The sequence below is a fragment of the Rhinolophus hipposideros genome (assembly GCF_964194185.1).
Source record: "Rhinolophus hipposideros genome assembly, chromosome: X".
Classification (NCBI taxonomy): Eukaryota; Metazoa; Chordata; class Mammalia; order Chiroptera; family Rhinolophidae; genus Rhinolophus; species Rhinolophus hipposideros.
In genome coordinates this window covers 90,755,115-90,776,530 of record NC_138046.1, presented here as the reverse complement: position 1 = coordinate 90,776,530, position 21,416 = coordinate 90,755,115, and the positions used below count along the sequence as shown (strand labels likewise).

The 21,416-nt window shown below is 35.2% G+C and overlaps 1 protein-coding gene across 9 annotated transcripts in view; it reads left to right on the top strand.

Annotated features, from left to right (window-relative positions):
- KDM6A (lysine demethylase 6A) overlaps nt 1-20,000 on the top strand; it is a 213,356-nt gene extending 193,356 nt beyond the window's left edge. For 8 of the 9 annotated variants that reach the window (XM_081041951.1, XM_081041952.1, XM_081041954.1 and 5 more), the window contains 3 exons: nt 14,937-15,063; nt 17,348-17,518; nt 19,123-20,000. In XM_081041951.1, the coding sequence (XP_080898077.1) occupies nt 14,937-15,063; nt 17,348-17,518; nt 19,123-19,149 (325 nt within the window). In that variant the 3' untranslated portion in view covers nt 19,150-20,000. The remainder of the gene's footprint in view (nt 1-14,936; nt 15,064-17,347; nt 17,519-19,122) is intronic. The other variant, XR_013992908.1, reaches the window with a different exon arrangement.
- Nucleotides 20,001-21,416: the final 1,416 nt, after the last annotated feature.

Sequence of the window (21,416 nt, the reverse complement as noted above, 5' to 3'; positions counted from 1 at the left end):
CCTAGCAGGGTGTATGCCAATATCCTGGGATCAAACACATTAATATTTCTGCAGTAAAACAACATTTAGTCTGATGAGCTATGTGAAAACTATAAAAAGCCCCAGGCCAAGTTTCAGTAACAATCAGTTTGTGCAAAATTTATGAAAAACCTTTGGGATTATAATATGTATAATATGTATTTATACTAAGTGATTTAATAATGGGAAATGGTGTTATCTCCTGTTGTCACCTACTATCCTTAACATTTTGAGAATGAATTACCAGTAATTACTTAAACAAGTCAATATTATTTTTTCCTTTGTATTTTCAAGTTAAAGTCTTTTAGAGCCCTGCAATTCTATAACATCCTTTATCTAAGTCATTTAGTAAATCTCTCAATTTTTATATCCTAGCTATTTTACTAAAATACACTAATCTCCATACTCTACTTCACATTCTTCCAAATACCTCCTACATTATCATGAGTCAAAAGAATATTCATTATCTTGATTACTTCTTTCATTTCATAATGCAGTGAACTTGAGTTGAAAAGTTCACAGCCTAATTCCTTAGGAAAATTTTAGTGAAAGCTCAGTGCATAATTTTTCTTTTGATCTCTTTTTACAGTTTAAATGAACATAAACTTTTTCTACATACCACATATATTGCAAGCAAACTTAGTTTTGCCTTATTTAGAACTTTTAAGTATCTCAAGTTTAAGCCCCACTTGTTAGCTGTTGAGTTTTCTGAACCATTAGCTTGCTTCCTTGCTTGCTTGCTTTCTCTCCTCTCTCTCTCTATCTCTTTCCTTTCTTGCTTTCTTTCTTTATTTAAATTTATTAGGGTGACAATTGTTAGTAAAATTACATACGTTTCAGGTGTACAATTCTGTATTACATCATCTATAAATCCCATTATATGTTCACCACCCAGAATCAGTTCTCCTTCCGTCACCATATATTTGATTCCCACTTACCCTCATCTCCCACCCGCTACTCCCCTTACCCTCTGCTAACCACTAAACTATTGTCTGTGTCTATGAGGTTGGTTTCTCATTTGTTTGTCTTCTTTTCTTGTTTTTGGTTTATATACCACATATCAGTGAAATCGTATGGTTCTCTGCGTTTTCTGTCTGACTTACTTCGCTTAGCATTATACTCTCAAGATCCATCCACGTTGTCACAAATGTTCCTGTATCATCTTTTCTTACCGATGAATAGTATTCCATTGTGTATATATACCACAACTTCTTTATCCATTCATCTATCGCAGGACATTTTGGCTGTTTCTATGTCTTGGCCACCGTAAACAAAGCTGAAATGAACATTGGAGCACACGTGTCTTTATGTATAAATGTTTTCAGACTTTTAGGGTAGATACACAGAAGAGGGATTGCTGGGTCATATGGTAACTCTATTCATACCAGTCTGCATTCCACCAACAGAATATGAGGGTTCCTTTTTCTCCAGAGCCTCTCCAACACTTGTTGCTATTTGTATTGTTGATTGATGATAGCCATTCTGACTGGGGTGAGGTGATATCTCATTGTGGTTTGTATTTGCATTTCTCTGATGATTAGTGATGTTGAGCATTTTTTCATATGTCTATTTGCCATTTGTATGTCCTCTTTGGAGAAATGTCTCTTCAGGTCCTCTGCCCATTTTTCAATTCGGTTGTTTGTTTTTTGGTTGTTGAGTTTCATGAGTTCCTTGTATATTTTGGATATTAGCCCCTTATCGGAGGTACTGTTTGCAAAAATCTTCTCCCATTCACTTGGTTGCCTTTTTATTTTGTCAATAGTTTCTTTTGCTGTGCAGAAGCATTTAAGTTTCATAGAGTCGCATTCATTTATATTAGCTTTTACTTCCCTTGCCTTTGGAGTCAAATTCATAAAATGTTCTTTGAACCCAAGGTCCATAAGTTTAGTACCTAGGTTTTCTTCTATGCAGTTTATTGTTTCAGGTCTTATGCTTAAGTCTTTGATCCATTTTGAATTAATTTTGGTACATGGTGAGAGATAGCAGTCCAGTTTCATTCTTTTCCACGTGGCTATCCAATTCTCCCAGCATTATTTATTGAACAGCTGTCTTTCCTCCATTGTATGTTTTTTGCTTCTTTGTCAAAAAATATCTGTCCATATTTATGTGGTTTTATTTCTGGGTTCTCAATTCTATTCCATTGGTCTATGTGTCTGTTTTTCTCCAATACCATGTTGTTTTGATTATTGTAGCTCTGTAGTACAAGCTAAAGTCAGGGAGTGTGATACCTCCAGTATTGTTCTTTTTTCTTAAGATTCCTTTGGCTGTTCGGGGTCTTTTGTGGTTCCAAACAAATGTGAAGATTTTTTGTTCTATTTCTTCAAAAAATGCCATTGGGATTTTGATGGGGATTGTATTAAATCTGTATATTGCTTTGGATAATATGGCCATTTTAGCTATATTGATTCTTCCAATCCATGACCACAGAATGTCTTTCCATTTCTTTGTGTGTCCTTCAGTTTCTTTCACAAATGTCTTACAGTTTTCAGCATATAGGTCTTCACATCCTTGGTTAAGTTTATTCCTAGGTATTTTATTCTTTTTGCTGCAATTGCAAAAGAAATTATTTTTTGTATTTCTTTTTCTGAGATTTCATTGTTAGTATATAGGAATGCAGTGGACTTTTGTACATTGATTTTGTAGCCAGCAACTTTACTGTATTCGTTGATTGTTTCTAATAGCTTTTTGGTGGAGTCTGTAGGGTTTTCTATGTATAGCATCATGTCATCTGCAAAGAGTGGTAATTTAACTTCTTCATTCCCAATTTGGATGCCTTTTATTTCTTTCTTTTGCCTGATTGCTCTGGCAAGGACTTCCAACACTGTGTTGAAAAGCATAGGTGATAGGGCTAGCCCTGTCGTGTTCCTGAACATAGAGTAAAGGGCTTAAGTTTTTCACCATTAAATTTGAGATTAGGTGACCGCTTGTCATATGTGGCCTTTATTATGTTAAGGTATTTTCCTTCCATACCTATTTTATTAAGTGTTTTCATCATAAATGGATGTTGCATCTTGTCAAATTCTTTTCCTGCATCAATTGATAGAATCATATGATTTTTGTCCTTTATTTTGTTTATGTGATGTATCACATTGATGGATTTGCGAATGTTGAATCATCCTTGTGCCCCGGGAATGATCCCCAGTTGGTCGTGATGAATAATATTTTTAATGCATTGTTGTATTCGATTTGCTAGAATTTTGTTTAGGATTTTTGTATCTGTATTCATCAGAGATATGAGTCTGTAGTTTTCTCTTTTTGCGTTGTCCTTACCACGTTTTGCTATCAGGGTAATTTTGGCCTCATAAAATGAGTTAGGGAACTGACTCTTCTTCAATTTTTTGGAAGAGTTTGACCAGGATTGGTATTAGAGCCTCTTTGAAGGTTTGGTAGAATTTCTTGGACAAGTTGGACAATTTCTTGGACATTTCTTGGACAAGTTTCTAGGTTATTGAATTTGGTCGCATATAGTCCTACATAGTATTCTTGCATGATCCTTTGTATTTCTGTGGTGTCCATGATATCTTCCCCTTTTTCATTTCTGGTTGATTAGTGTCCTCTCTTTTTATCTTAGTGAGTCTAGCCAACGGTTTGTCAATTTTGTTAACTTTTCAAAGAACCAGCTCTTTGTCACATTAATGTTTTCTATTGTCTTTTTGTTCTATTTCTTTTAGTTCTGCTCTGATTTTTGTTATTTCCTTTCTTCTGCTGACCTTGGGTTTCACTTGTTCTTCGTTTTCTAGTTCTTTACGGTGTAACGTGAGGTTGTTTATGTGGGGTTTTTCTTCTTTCTTGGGATAGGCCTGTAATGATATAAATTTCCCTCTTAAAACTGCTTTCGCTGCATCCCAAAAATTTTGGTAGGATGTAATTTCATTGTCATTTGTTTCTATGTATCTTTTGATCTCTCCTCTAATTTCTTCCTTGACCCGGTAGTTCTTTAATATTATGATGTTTAATCTCCATGTATCTGTGTTTTGTCCTGCTTTCTTTTTCCAGTTGATATCCAGTGTCAAAGCCTTGTGATCAGAGAATATGCTTGGTATGATTTCAATCTTCTTATATTTACTGAGGCTGATTTATGTCCCAATATATGGTCTATCATTGAGAATGTTCCATGTACACTCAAAAATTGTACAGTCTGATGTTTTAATATGAAGTGGTCTATATATGTCAGTTATGTCCATTTCATCTAATATGTCATTTAGGGCTGCTATTTCGTTATTTATTTTCTGTTTGGATGATCTGTCCATAGCTGTCAAAGATGTATTTAAGTCCCCTAGTATAATTGTGTTTTGGTCAATTTCTCCCTTTAGTTTTGTTAGTAGTTACTTGGTATATTTTGGTGCTCCTTGATTGGGGGCATAAATATTGATGACTGTTATGTCTCCTTGTTGTATAGTCCCCTTTACCATTATGAAATGTCCTTCTTTGTCTCTTGTTATATTTTTACCTCGAAGTCTGTTTCATCTGATATCAGTATGGCTACACCTGAGTTTCTCTGGGTACCATTTGCTTGGAGTGTCAATTTCCACCCTTTCACTTTGAGTCTATGCTTGTCCTTGTAGCTAAGATGTGTCTTTTGGAGACAGCATATGGTTGCGTTTAGTTTTTTGAGCCAGTCTGCTGCTCTGTGCCTTTTTATTGGTGAGTTCAGTCCGTTTACATTTGGGGTGATTATTGATAGGTGAGGATTTCCTGTCATTCTATCTTAAGTTTTCTAGTAAGGCTGTGTCTCCATTGTTTCTTTGCCTTTTTGTTGTTGTCTGTTATTTCTATGTGGTGGTATTTTATGATGTTTTCCTCTGTTTCTTTTTTTATTACAGTATATATTTCATTCTGGATTTTTTTTTGAGTGGTTACCCTTAAGTTTATGTAAAACAAAGTTTGATATTTAGAGTATTCCATTTTTTTCAGTACTCTTCCTTTCTCCATTCCCATAATCCGGTTCAGGCCTTTACTCTCCCTCTTTTTATGTTTTGGTTGCCACAGATTGTCCCTGTTGATGGTGGTCGAATAGCCTCCTTAGTGTTTCTTGTAGTGCAGGTCGTGTATTAGAAAATTCCCTCAGCTTCTGTATGTCTGGAAAGGTCTTTATTCCTCCGTCATATCTAAAGGATATCTTTGCTGGGTATATTATTCTTGGCTCGTAATTTCTCTCTTTCAGTAGTTTGAATATTTGGTTCCACTCCCTCCTGGCTTGTAGAGTTTTTGCTGAAAAATCTGATAAAAATCTAATGGGCTTTCCTTTGTAGGTTACCGTCTTCTTTTCCCTGCCTGCCTTGAGGATTCTTTCTTTGTCGTTGATTTTAGATAGCTTCAATACAATGTGCCTTGGAGAAGGCCTGTTGGGATTGAGGTGGTTACGTGTTGTATTTGTTTCTTGTATTCGAGGATCCAGTTATGTCTACAAGTTTGGGAAGTTCTCATCAACAATTTGTTTGAATATATTCTGTGTTCCCTTCTCTCTGTCTTCTCCTTGTGGCATGCCCGTTATTCTTATATTGGTCTTTCGATGGAGTCAGAAAGTTCTTGTAGAGTTCTTTCATTTCTTTTAAATCTCAAGTCTCTTCTTCCATCCGTGTAATTTCCAGATATCTATCTTCGATATCACTGATTCTTTCCTCTATCGGGTCAACTCTACTACCTAAACTGGTTATTTCATTCTTCAGTTCTTCTATTGAGTTCTTAATCTCCAGGAATTCTATTCGGTTCCTTTTTAAAATTTGAATCTCTTTCATAAAATGCTCATGTTGTTCTTTGATTGTGTTTCTGAGTTCATTAAACTGCCTTTCTGTGTTTACTTGCATATAGTTGAGTTTTTTCAGAACTGCAATCTTGAATTCTCTGTCATTTAAGTCACATATTTCCATATCTTTAAGTTGCTTTTCTGCAGACGCTTCACTTTCTTCTGAGCTGTCTTATTGCCTTGGTTATTCATGGCAATTACCGATTTATTATTTCCCCTCCTAGACATCTACAGGAGTGGCTTCTGTAACAGGTTGATAGGAAGAGATCTGTCTTTTGTTTTCCAATACTTGTTGGTAGAATGTTTTATTTTCTCTCCAACTGCAGCCTTTTCTTTTCCTCTCTCACAGACTAGTGCTGTTTTCTCTGCAGTATTCCAGCTTTTCACACAATGGGGGGGTTCCCTGGGAGACAGGCTTTTCCTCTGTTATAGTTCGCCTGGGTCACAGGGCCCAGTGTCCTGGTGGGTATATGGAGAGCTTTTTTGAAGTTCCAAAGTTCTTCCTGCACCAGATTCAGAGCTCGTATATTTCAGCAGTTCTGTTTACTCCTGCAGGGATCCACCCAGATTGGTGGGGCCAGGGCTGGGGTGAGTTGTGAGAGGTGGCCCAGAGCAATGGGGGAGACCACCACCACAGCCGGTCCTGCTTCCACAGTTCCCTCCCCTTTGCTGGAACTAGTTGGGGTGTGAATGTGTGTCTGTGGTCCACAGTTCTCAGAACAGCAAATATTCTGTTCTTTTGATTTGACACCGCTACTGTTCTGCTTCTAGCCCTGGGCAGGTTGGGGCAGGGCGAGCTCTGGGAGGGTAGGGAGGGGGCGGCTAGTCTCAGTGTCTAAGGCTTCTATTCTCTGCTGGGCAGTGAGGGCTTAAAGCACTGTTTTCAGCCTTCTTCCCTCAGTCTTTTCTCCGCGGTTTCTGCAGTGAGCGTTGGGTTCAGCCGTGTTATATGCTGACCCCTCAGCCCTGTGGGCCATAAGCGGAGCCTTAGCAGTCCGAGTTCTTCCCTCTCCAGCAGCTGCGGTAGTTCCGGGATGCAGCGAGCTCGGAGCACTGAGCTAGTTCTGCGTCCTGCGCCCGCGCACCTCCGTCTCCACACTTCTTTCTTCCCTCATCTGTCTTCCTTCCTTCGCCGCTCACACGATTCCCCACTTTAGGTGAATTCAGTAGTGGGCCTCTTCATCATGCCTGTCTGCTGTGCAGGGAGTCCTTTTCGGAGTTATTGTTCGATTAGTTGTAAATTCCAGGGGACCTTTACAGAGGCTCACCTCACACAGCCATTTGGATCTGAAAGTCCTCTGAACCATTAGCTTTTAAAGTAGAGCAGTGCCCACCCAAAGAAATGAATTAAGGAGAACTATAAACCCAAGCCTACTGATCTGTTCCTTTAATTCATTGAACTATGACAATTTTTCCATGTCATAAAATTTCCATATAATGCATTGCCACATGCTCCCCCAAAGTTGTTTATAGTTTTTTCTTCAACTTTTATTTTTGAAATTTTTTTACTCTATAAAAGTTGAAAGAATAATGCAATGAATACTTATATAACCTCATCTGGAGTCATCAGATAAGTTTTTCCCACGCTTATTTAGCTGCTTCTATATACACACATTCACGTACTTTTTCAGCTGAGTCATATGAAAACTAATGTCTACATTTGCAGACATTATGACATGTCACCTCAAATACTTCAACCTGTATCGATTAATAAGATAGTCTCACATAACCACAATACAATTTACCATATATAAGAAATGTGAAATTCAATAGTAATCAGCTAATACGCAGTCCATATTTGAATTTCCCCAACTACCCCCAATTTTTTTTTTAAGCTCTTTACCCTTTCCACTCCACCACCCCTATCTAGATTGAAGAATCAAGGTTCATATCGAATTCAGTGTGTAGTCATTGTGTCTTTAGTCTCTTTTAGATCTATGAGGGTTTTTTCTTTTTTTGTTTTTCTCATAATTATTTGGGTTGTATATTTTTTCAGAAAAAATATTGACGTTTATTTTTGCTAAACCCCTGTCCCATTCCTATATAATCTATGTGATAGATATTTCTATTAGTGGCTCCTGAGTAAATCAAGTTGTAGTAAATAGGCACTTTAACACTTACAATAATTAAGGGTGGAGATATTGCTACTCTTGATCCATTTTCATCATAGTATACAGTTTTTATCCTTTGGTTTTAATTTTAAGCTAGTTGAGAGCTAAGAGAAACCCTCATTCTTTGTAAATTCATGATTCCCATTTGAGATAGATTGCTTTGCCTACATTGATCCCTGTATAGTGCTAAGGCTCTTTTTTTAGTTCACTTCCCTAAGACTCAGACATTCATTATGTTTTAGCATTGAAGTAGTCCTTTTGATAGGACCCTTGAAAGGAATCAAATGATAATGCATCATGTGGGCTCTGGATACTATTGGTAATGATTAGATTTCCCTATAGATAACAGGCTTTCAGAATAGATTCTTTTAGATGCAGTGGAATGGTTTAATCTCAATAGTGGATAAGGCCAACTCCAATAAATATGGTATAAATTGTTATAATCCTGTGGACTGTTAACAAGCTAATGATAGTGTTTCTGATATGGTGGAAATTCTGATTTCTTCAACTACTTTGTTGGTTCCACTTAAATCAACATGATAATAGGTTCAGTACATTTTGAAATGTCAAAAATAGAACGCCAAAGATCCCATTTTCCTCTGAAAGTTTCAATATTAGGAAGTCTTAGATTTAAGAGGAGCATATCAGATAGTATGCTGGCGAGTAGAAAGTTAATTTTCTAAAATTTCTACAGTATCAAGTCCATTGGAAACCACTCCCCACAAACTTAATTTCTTGTCATATCATTTTATCATTCTTTTGACCATCTATCTTATAAAGCACTGTTTTTATATTTCGGTTTTTAAAGGTATCATCTTATATTCACAATATTAATACTTTATGTACTTTAATCTGTGCCTATTGTGTATATGTGATTGCTATGTTTTCGTTATTTGCCGTTCCTTTTTAATTTTTCTGAATCTTAGAGTCTGTGCTATTTAATATCTCAGTGAAATATTACAGGCATGGCAGTATTGTGTGGTTGTTTGGAATCTAGCCTTCACATCTTAGCTTCTCCATCTATTGGCTGAGGGACCATGGGCAAATTAGTATGCCTATTAGTCTTTGTTTCTTTTTCTGAAAAAATGAGGATAATAATTGTATCTTTCTAATATAACTTTTAGGAATACATGTGGTTCTTAGCATGGAATAAGCACTCAGTAAATGGTGACAGTTGTTATTAATTATAGAAACCTCTATCACCTTCTGTTTTTTAAGTAAGTTAATATTCACGGACCCAGTATAGTGGTTCTCAACTGTGGGCAATTTTGCTTCTCCTTACCCGCATCCAAACGGACATACGGCAATGTCGTGACTTGAGTGGAAGGGGTGCTACTGATACTTTGTGGTTAGAAGCTAGGGATATTGCTAAACATCCTATAGGGAACAGGACAGCCCCCACAAAAAATTATTCCCCCCCCCCAAAAAAAATAATTAACAGTAGTGTTGAGAAATCCTGATTTAATGGAATCTAGACTAATAAACAAACCCCTTTTAAATAATTTGTTTTATCTTCTTTTGGTATAACTATTGCACTTTCAATTGGCAGTCATTGCAGTTTTTTTCAAGTTAAAAAAATAACTCCAATTTAGTAATTATATAATTATTTTAACACAATTTAAGAGTTTGACATGTCAAATTCAAATACAGATCACTAGCTGCTAGGTGCTAATCTAATCATTTATATAACATGTAGCCCTCATAATAGCACTGTAAGTTAGGTGTCCACTTTTTACAGTTGAGGAAACTGAGGCACAGAGAATAAGTATGGGTGGAGTTGAGATTTGAACCCAGGCAATCTAGCTCTAGGATGCTCTTACCTACCTTGCATCTTTCTCTCTGGTGTCTTAAGGCTCTAATCGTACAAAAACATGATTTGTGACGTTACCACACTCTTTATTGAAAAATATTATTACAAATGTTAGACATTGTTTCCAACTTTATCACTTATGAAGTAAGAGTTTTGCACTGGTTTTTACTTGCCTGATCATAAGAATCACCCAAGACTTACGAAAAGATTTCTAGTCTTTTTCTAACAAGTAAATTTAAAGCTTTGTGAGAAGAACCGTGGGAATCTCTGTCACGTGGCCTGCATGAATCCTGTGATCAGGCAAGTTAGGGATACTCTAGATTAGATCTCTTTCAGAACTAACAATATTTTTTATCCTTTCACACATATTATACATTATTACCCTATATACATACTATATACTTTATCACAGGCACATAGGTATTGAACATAAATGAAAGCAAACTGTTAAATATTAACTCCCTTTGCCCTTTGATTCCCGTTTTTAAATGGATAAATGAGGTGTTCTGCAACTCTGGTCATAACCATTTGGCCTAATTGAATAAGAGGGTATAGTCACGAAGACCAGTCCATGGTTAGCATAGGTCCTAGTGCTGTTGTCCTTGGGGGTCTTCTAATAAACTATTGGGTTAAATATACACTGCTTTGTGATGACATTGAGCAAATGAAATCTAAAAATTCTAAAACTCTGCTTTCTCATGGTTAACATATATTTGCTTTTGTATGCTTGCTTTTTCTATCCAAGGGTTTAAAATTCTTAAGATACTCATTTTATCATTGACTGAGACCTTGATTTTCAGCCATGTGGTAGGTTTAAATGAAACTGTTAGATGTCTTATTCACTTTCAGACACTCTGTTGTCCTAGGGGACACAATCCTGGAGTGACAGGTGGCAAGTGTGTTATGAAGGCTCATGTGTTGGCTTTTCCTGCATGACTCTTTCAGTAAGAGGGCTGTGCAAGGCAAGGCGCCTCTTGGTATACTCTAATTTGTACACCATATACTTAGTGGCTGAGATTGTTACCATAAAAACTTTGAACGTGCCATATCAAGTTAACCCATGCTTCATCTGTCTCCACACTGACATTTGGGAACTTCCTTTGGAAACTTGTCCCCAGAATGTCAGAGTAATCCCCAGTGTTGTCTTAAGTTCGACATACGATAATATCACTATGGTTTCATTCCTTTATTCTCCTGCCCTACAAACTTCATCCTATGATTAAAAATCTTATAAGAACAGTTATTTATTCCCTAAGTAATCCCCATACTATGCTCATGGCATTCCTTCTGCCAGGAAGGTGCCTTCTGCCCACCTCTCCTTCCTGCTCACATCTAAATTGACAACTTCTTTATGTAAACTTCTGTGATTTCTACCTCCTCTCACCTGAAGATGAGCTCTCCCTCCTTTTAGCATCCATGGCGTACTATGTCTGTTTATCTTTTGCCTACTGTATTGATTTATGATTATATTGGGCATGGTCATTTGTTCTCATATTATCGTTTTCAGTTTTCTTATTCTAATATTTCAAGTATATTTTCATTTCTATCCCCTATGTGAAGTCATTCTCTAAAATTCCATCCTTTTTTAGATGTCATCTTTGCAGATTGGTTTTTGGGAGGATTAGATTCTGCTGTTTAACCTCAAATACACCAAGCCCTCAGTCAGCCTTTTCTTGGTTTTCTTTCAAGCCAGAGCTATCTTTAATATTCCCTGCGTTTTTGTGGTAGTCTTTCATTCACACAACTAAAAACAGAGTTTGGGTCCTGAAACCACATTGATCCTTAAAAGTCAAAGAATTCCTTTTGCTTCTCTATCTCCTGAAAACATTTCTGACCCTGTTCGTAAAATGCATTTATTAAAAGCAGCATGTCTTCTACATTTTTACACTTTTCGCGAGTGATTTATTCTGTGGTTTTTAATAAATTTAAGTCTTAATTGCTGTAAGGTAAATTTATTAAAATTCAGTAAAACTAAAATGAAGATGAAATGACAACCCTGATTTTGTTTTTTTTATTTTTTAGCTTTTCAAAACACTCAAACGTTATCTTCATATAAAATCAAAGACTGGAATTAATCAAAGCAGAACAGATTACTGTTAAGTCTTGAATATTATGTCTGTGTCTTCTCTAGGATCCTTTCCCTAAATCTCTTTATTTTCTATTTATTTTTCCCTACCCTTCGATTGAATCACATCCTTTATTTAGGACCTGCTCACTGCTGTGGACTCAAGAAGAGTGTCTGTCTCTCTCAATTCTCCTCCTATTCCAACTGCTACCTTTTTTTTTTTTTTTTTAAGTGTGTTTTTCCAGGGCCCATCAGCTCCAAAGTCAAGTAGTTGTTTCAGGCTAGTTGTGGAGGGCGCAACTCACACTGTCCCATGTGGGGATCCAACCAGCAACCCTGGTGTTACGAGCATCGTGCTCTAACCAACCGAGCTAACTGGCCGCTCCTCCAACTGTTGCCTTTTGAAAATGGGCAGGAACAAACACATTTAATGTTAAGGACAAGGAGGAAACCACAATTTGGTTATTCATTGTCAGATCAGATTAATAGAGCTGTCAGTTTTCTAAGATTCCAATTTCTCAATAAAAATTCTGAGCTGTGATTTCAGACACAGAATATTCATGGCTTAGTATTTACTAGCAATCCTACCTCTAACCCTTTATTGTTTGCATGAAAGTTGTATATTGCCTTTTTCTAGAAGAAACTACCAAACTAACCATAAATTATAAACTGCTATCTCACTGCCAATGTTGTCAGTAGCATTGGAGATGAAAGTTCATTCGCTGAGTAAAGAGTGGAATAATGCTCCACAGAACCAAGGCTCTATGTTGGGGGCGGAGTGTGGATTGTGCTGACTGAATCTCATTTTTAAAAGAGAAGCGGAGGAGTGGGTAAGAAGATGTGGAAGAGAGTGCAGTGTGAGATACCATGTTTCCCCAAAAATAAGACCTAGCCAGACCATCAGCTCTAATGCGTCTTTTGGAGCAAAAATTAACATAAGACCCAGTATTATATTATATTATTATTATATTATATTATATCATGTTATGTTATATTATACTATACCCAACATTCTATTGTATTGTATTATATTATATTATATTACATTATATTATATATTATATTATATTTATTAAAGACCCAATCTTATATTAAAATAAGATCGGGTCTTATATTAATTTTTGCTCCAAAAGACGCATTAGAGCTAATAGTCCGGCTAAGTCTTATTTTCGGGAAAAGATGGTAGTGAGGGAAAGCTTGAGATTTTTCTGCTTTTATAAAACCCTAGCCCAACCACTTAAAAAATAGCTTTATGACATCTGACAAATTTAGCCTCTTTGAGCATTTAGTCTCCTCATTTGTAAGATGGTGATAATAGTGTCTCCTGCACAGGGTTGTTAAAAGGCCTAAGTGGCATAATATGTGTAAAGTACCTAAGGCCATGCCTCCTCTGTCTTGTCCTCTTTTTATTTATTAGATTGTTTTGTTTGTTTATTTTCCCACATGGGAGCATAGTGGAATCTGCCAATCATCCAGAGGTACCTGCAAAGTTTCAGGCATTATTTTCCTGTGAAAGAGACCTTATTTTGAGGCCCTGCTTGGAAAACTTGTTCATTCAGGGGTGAATTGTATGGAACATGGGGAAGGGAAAAGGGGAGGAGCAGGTACTGTTTAAGACAACATAGGGATATAATCAATGGACTTGTAACAGCTACATACAATGTCAGACAGGTAGTAGACTGGGGTAGTAGACTGCTGGGGGCGGGGGGTGTTACCACTTTATGAGGGGTGTAAATGTCTAATTGTTACATTGCTTTGTACACCTGAAACTAATAAAAAATAAAAAGAGCTAGCAGCATAGTCTGAATTATATTCTTTTTGCCATGACCTAAATTTTTACTTGCAACCCCCCAGCATACCTTCACAAAGGCATGCACACACGAATACACACACATACACAGAGTTATCACTGTCCTAGCTTTGACTTGTAGCCATAGTCTGAAGCATTACTTTTTTCAAAATAAGTAAAAGGCAAAGAATTGCTAAAACCAAACTGAGAAATTCTTTGAATATGATATTTAATGGATTTGCCTTACAATTACAAGGTTGATACTGTTTTATGTTTACAAGTTTTACATATATTTTTAGTCATCTTTTTTACCCTGGCTTAATTTACATGGATTCTGATAAGTAACAATACTTAAACCTAGTAACTTATAAAGTAGCAAGGAAATATAAATTAAGAGAAATTACATATGCTATTACATATACTTACCATACTTTAAATTTTAGTTGTTCGGTAATCAAATGTTTATCAAGCACCTACTATATGCCAGGCACTGTCATAGGCAGTGAGTAGACAGCATGAATAAAACAGACAAGACCTTTGCTTTCAAACAGCACTCGATTGCTAACCCCATTTCCTTTTCCTTAGGGTATTTTCATTGTCTCCGGAATTTTAAAGCAAAACGTGCCTTAGAGATTATCTAGTCTAACCTCTTTGTTTAAATGGAGAACCTAAGCCACTAAGATTCACAAGAGAATAAGAATTTAGCAGACAATTCCAAGTAATGACAGCAAACTATAGGAAAATCAGCACAAATTGAGTTTAGAAAAGGTACAAATTATAAGAAAAGTTCAATTGTGTTAATATAAATGAAAGATTCCACTATATTACCTTCAAGTTAAAATAGAGGAATTAAATGTCTTTTTTTGTACAACCAGTTTGGTATTGTGTAGTGATTAAATCCATAGTTTTCTGCTTATAAGCTCAAAAGTTTCAAAAGCAGCTATACAGTTTTATGCAGTTTATGAGTGTCTAGGTAGTGTTGATAAAAATAATGTGCATTCCTGCCTTGCTAGAATCATAGCAGTTCACATCTGAAATTCAGACCCCTTATTTCAAGGATGAGGACGTTGACTCCCAAAGAGGTTAATTGACTTGCCCAAATAAGAGCCAAAATTTACAGCTTATATTTAAGCAAGGAATCAGGTTTTGTATATTAGATCATTTTGTATTCAGATATAAATTATTCTCAGCTTTAAATTATCTAATATTGTCATAATCAGACCTGCTGAGCGTTAACCTTATTTTTTAAATCATAATATCTGAGAAATTGACAGAAGAAAATTGAAGTCACAGATATTAGAACTGAGTTTCTTGGCATTATTTATATGGTATATCTTTAATGCTGAAAATACTCAGTATTCAGTTGCTGGTCACAAATAATTTTTCCCCCACAATAGGTATTGTCTTCTAAGAACTCTGAAGCAATGTCAGACATTGAAGGAAGCTCTCATTGCTGCAGGAAAAGAGATTATATGGCATGGGCGGACAAAAGAAGAACCAGCACATTACTGTAGCATTTGTGAGGTAAATAGCTGCTCTTATCCACCATTGTTTTATAAAGCCTCTTACCTCTCCACTTTGGGTTTCTCTTTATTTTTTAAAATGTATTTATACTTTTATGTAATGCATTTTACTGAAATTGACATTGTGTTCAATCTCATTTTCTTGTTACTTATTAAAATTTAATATGATGGTATACTATTTTACTGACTGAATTAACTCTAAAAGTATCTGTTATAGTCATTTATCTGGTAGACATTTAACAGATGATAATCGTCAAGTTGTTTAGTCTTGGGATATTAAACTGGGAACAGTCCAGAAGCCAACAAATGTCAATAAACTGATGTAGTTCAATATACTGTGTTTCCCCAAAACTAAGATTTAGCTGGACCATCAGCTCGAATGCGTCTTTTGGAGCAAAAATTAATATAAGACGTCTTATATTAATTTTTGCTCCAAAAGACGCATTCGAGCTGATGGTCCGGCTAGGTCTTATTTTCGGGGAAACACTATAGCTCCAGGCAGATCAATGTTTAATCCTCTCTGGTACGTTTGGTCAGTCCTGTCCTGAGGCCAAGGCTTGCAAGAGATGCAAAAATAAAGATGTGGTACCTCTTCTGAAGGAGCTTCCCTTCTACTCAGAGAAGACAAATTATAAACAACTAATTATAATGTACATGAGACTTGTGAATGCGAAGTTGGTCTTACTGTTATGATAACTCAGGGAAAAAAATGACCTAATTTAAGTCCATCCTTAAAGATGAATATATTACAGTGAGCTAAAAAATGATAAGGATTGGAAGTAGATTGAATGTTACGAGGTATAAAAACAATAATGGGAAATGGAATGACTCATTCATTAAAGGGTAAGTAGTCCAATGTGGCTGGAACACAAACTATGCAAATTATACTTATAAGTCTAAGTGGTGGGAAGCTGGCAGAGCATTTTGAATGACTTTAAGGAATTTGATATTTATTCTGAGATCACTGAAGACATTAGAAGTTTTTGAGCAGGCAACCAACTTGGATATGTGTTTCAGAGACAGTGATTGGAGAGGATGGAGATAGGATGCTGTTGCACTGGTCTTAAGTAAGAGTTGTTATCTTAAGGCCTAGACCAGAAACTGGCAGTGGGAATATTAAAGAAGGAGAGGAATTCAAAAATATTTATAGAAGGTAAAATTCACAAGACGACTCCTTAAATGGCAGGAGTGAGAGGCTGAAGAATGCTCACAAGTTTTCTAGCTTAGATCATGAGGTTCAATGTTGTTGCCCGTTGATAGTAAGTGAAAACATGGTGAGCTCTGAGATTTTGATTGACATAACTGTTCAAAGAAGACATGAAGTCATGAGAATTTTCTGTCATTGAATAAATTCAAGGATATGCCAAAGCCATGGACATTAATGAACCATTCCAAACCTTGAAATGCTCTAATTCTGACATTAGCTTTTATTTGAAATGATTGCATCCATCGGCCATTTTAATGTACAACCTGGCTAAAGTCATTGGGAGATCAGATAGATTCTAATTAGGTGTGTTATACCTCAGGAAAACGAATGTATAAGCTTTCCAGTATTTGAAAATGACTCCTATCCTTCAGTGTTACTCCTTATCCTACCTGAACTTTAGCCACTCATCAGTCTTTCTGTATAATATACAGGTATTATTTTTAAAACTATGCTATACTCATGAGTACACATTTTGTTTGTACTCATACTCATTAACATGAGGGTTATAGCTGTACACTTTCTCACTGTCACTTACCTGTCAATTTCCTCATCTGTAAAATAATCAGAGTATATTCATTCAACAAGTATTTTGAGGTTTGACTAAGTACTGTGATATGCCCTGGAGGTGCAAAGATGAGTAAAACATAATCTTCATCTTTGAGGAACTGAGTCTGTAGGGGAAGACAAATATCTATACAGTGTCCTGTTAGTACTGTCATAGAGAAGTAAAAGGAAATTAATAATCACTCTCATCTGATTATATACTAATGTTTTGGATTTAAAACAAAAATAGGCTGACTTTATCAGACTTTTAAATTAGGTTTTTGCCAGTGATTATAATGAGTATGTCATTCACTTAGGTCACTCCCCTAAATATTCATTACCACCCACGTCTTTGTGTTTGGTGCAAAATAAACCTGGTCTATTAAAGATTCTCAAACACAGCTATGCTTGTCTTGGTGCCTACTCTTAACCAGAGATAATTGTCCACAATTCCATGTCAAGTAGAATTATGTAATTATACTAAAACAGTACAATAAATAAATACCACTGTTGCTTTTTCTCTTGTATAAAATAGGTGGAGGTTTTTGATCTGCTTTTTGTCACTAATGAGAGCATCTCTCGAAAGACCTATATAGTGCATTGCCAAGATTGTGCACGAAAAACAAGCAGAAACCTGGAAAATTTTGTGGTGCTAGAACAGTACAAGATGGAGGACCTGATGCAAGTTTATGACCAATTTACATTAGTAAGTGAAATCAACATGTGAGTACATAGTTAGTTGGCTAGGAAAGCAGCACTGTTTGTTCTGTCACCTGATAAGTAGGAGGTAATGAAATATTTAAATGTTCCTTTGACTCATTAGGTATTGCATAAGGAAACATTCGTATCATTCCCCCCCTTCTACTTCCAAGTATTTATTCCTATGAAGTTGGCATATTTCATTTTCACTTTTCTTCCTGGGTGAAACCAGCCTAAAATAATGTCATAATAATTACGTTTTAATGTTCTTGTGCTTTTTGAACACTATCATATTCTTTATGTCATTTGATCTCAGTTGATAAAGTGTTTGTATACAACAGGTTATTAGTATCCACAAAATAAATCAGTAAGTGTGCTTTTAAAGATACTTCTACTTTTAGAGCTAATTGTATTTATTTAAAATTTTGTTCTTGCCAGAAGTATTAACTTCATGGGAATATTTGATGGAGCTTAACTTCCTAATATGTTATATACAACCTTATGCAATTCAAGTATACTTATAAATTGCACATTGCACACAGTGTTTTAATTTTAAACAGCAGATGCTTAGGGGAAAGCGTTTTACTCTAGCACATCACTAGTTTTATGAATAGAAGCACAGACATAATTTATGAATTGTTGATTTCCTCCACTATGTTTATCTTACATATGTTGTCAGAAACTGAATTTTTAAAATTTAGCTCCCAATATTTTCACTTGAATGGTCTTCATGATTCCTTGAAGAAGAAGAAAATTACTTGTAATATATTAAACAAAGTATCTTATCTATTTGAGATAGGTTTTGAAGCCAGTCACTAATGAAATTATAATTGATTTGTTATTTTCCACAATTGATTTGTTATTTTTTAAGCTAGTTTCAAGTGTACAAAACAATGTAATAGTTAGACATTTATACCCCTCACAAAGTGATAACCCCTCCCCCCAATCTACTACCTTTCTGACATCGTATATATCTGTTACAGTTCCACTGACTCTATTCCCTATGCTCCACATCCTGTGACCATATACATATATATATGTATATATATTAAATTATAGTTGACATTCAGTATTGTTCAGCTTCAGGTATACAGTGCAGTGGTCAGGCACCTACACTGTCCATGAAGTGGTCTCCCTAATGAGACAAGTGTCCATCAGATACCCTACAATATCTTTACAACATTATTGATTACATTCCCCAAAGTGTCTTTTGTATACCCGTGGCAATTTTGTGGTTACCAATTGTGTTTTCTAATCCCCTCACCTTCTCCCTCATGCCCACCCACAAGCCTTTTTTTAAAAGCAATCTAAAAAAATGGTCAACCTAATAACGTTCTTGACTTTTACAATTCTTGAGCTTTCGACTGCTTGATAAAGTACAGAAAAATGCTGGTGCATTGGGTGAGGTAATGGTCTCAAACTCTTAGGAAAATTGGACAGGTGTGAGGCAGTAAGAGAGATTGTACTTGGACATTATATAGCAGGCTGTTGACCTTTTCTTGAGAATTGTTATTTTCCCTATCTTCATAAGCAGACTGTCTTTAGCCTTGAGCTAGGGAACACTATTAACAATTTGTATACCAAAGTAACGTACCATACTTTTATTTTCAGGCTCCTCCATTACCATCCTCATCTTGATATTGTTCCGTGGACATTAAATGAGACCTTTTCTGCTATTCAGGAAGTAACCCAGTTCTGCACCACTGTTTTTTGTAGCTATCTCGTAAGGCTGCTGGCTGAAAACTGTGTCTATGCAACCTTTCAAGTGCGGAGTGTCAACCAACTGGACAGAGGAGAGCACTGCTCCTACTCCAGGACTCTCAAAGCTGATCAGCTGTGCTTCAGAAAAAAAAAATAATAATTTCCATGTTTTGTATATATCTGACAAAACTGGCAACATCATACAGACTACTGACTTGAAAACAACCTCTTTTATATTTCTCTATTTCTGGGCTGATGAATTGGTTTTCATCTATCTTTTTCCCCCTTCAGAGTTTTCCTTGGAAAAAAATACTAGCCTAGCTGGTTATTTCTTTGTAAGGTGTAGTTAGCAATTTTAAGGCTTTCTTTGGTCAACTTTTTTTTAATGTGAAAAGTTAGATAAGGAACTTTTTTACTGCTTTTATGTTTTTCTGTCTTGTTTTGAAACCATGACGGTTATTACACTTTTGGTTCCTAAATAAAATGTTTAAAAAATTAACAGCCAAGTCACAAAGATAATGGATTGCACATAGACTAAGGAATAAACTTCAGATTTGTGATTTTTGTTTCTAATCTTGATGTAAATTTACACTATTTATAAATACATATTTATTGCTTGAAAATATTTGTGAATGGAATGCTGTTATTTTTTCCAGATTTACCTGCCATTGAAATTTTAAGGAGTTCTGTAATTTCAAGCACTACTCCTATTACATTTTCTATGTGTAAATAAAACTGCTTAGCATTGTACAGAAACTTTTATTAAAATTGTTTAATGTTTAAAGAGTTTTCTATTGTTTGGGTTTTAAAAAGACTTTATGTACAGTGCCCAGTTTTTGTTCATTTTTCAAATCTGATTATATATATTTTATATATACTTATGTATGTATATATAATATATATAGAAATCTGGATATATGTATAAAGATTTAGAACTTAAATTTTTCTCGTTTTAAGTTTCACATCTATGGTAGATTTTTGAGGTGTTTACTGTAAAGTATTGCTTACAAAAAAAGTATGATTATTTTTAAAGAAATATATATGGTATGTATCTTCAAGACCTAAAATGTCAGACTGGTTTATTGTTAAGTTGCAATTACTGCAATGACAGACCAATAAACAATTGCTGCCAAATGTAGTATAATAGTAGAAAACAAATAGTGATTGAACTTAAGATTTTAAAGGGAATGTTATATGAGCTTGACAAATCATTTACATCACTTAGTAGTGTTTTATATGGCAAAAAGATTCAGATTAAGGACTATTTTAGAATACAAATAAATTAAGAGAGTTTTTTTTTTTTGATGTTAGGAAGGTTACTGAAATTTGAAATTTCATGCTTTCCTGCTTGCATGACATGATGTGGGAGGGGACTAGTCTATAAATACCCTATCACTAGTAAAATACAGAAAACTATATTAACATTAACAAGTCACTTCTAATTAATAGCGTTTGATTTTATAATAATGGTACCCTGTGTTTGGTACATATTCTCATTTTATTACGCTCTTCTAAGATTTTTCCAGGAAGCTTTAGTGAAGAAGCATATAGAGACTGCTATAAAGGAAGTTATATGTATGACTAAAGAATTTATAATCCTCTCTGGTGAATTGCTGTGATGATTGCGTTAATCAAGTACTTTTCCTGTAGTTTTGGAGTATGTTGTCCTCCTAGAAACAGTTTGAAGGCTTGAAAGCAAAAGCATGGAGATATTTTATTCAATTAGTTAATAATTTGGTAAATATTACTTCTAGCAGCAATCGTCTCTTATTTATAATTTCAGAAGGAAATAATTACAAATCTCTTAGTTATGGAGCAGGAGTGCTTGTCTAAGTGCTGCTTAGGATGTTTAACCATTAATATTTTTAAATGAACTCAAGACATTTTTGCAAATAAAAATTGCAAGCCAACTCTCCAGAAACAAAGATGATAACATAGAATGCTAAAGCTATGCTTAAATTTTTTTTAACCATTTCTAGTTTATCTTACTGACACAATGTCTTATTTTCTGTAGTTTTAAGATAATTTATTACCAAGATTAATATAAGTTGTGTGACATTTAGGAGTAATTTAGCAGTGTTTCATCAATACATATTTGGAAATTATATGTCTGGAATAATACTTGTTTAGCTTAGTTTTTTAATGGATAGAGAGGATAGGAGATAGAAATCAAACACCTGAACATTACTCTGAAGTATAACTAA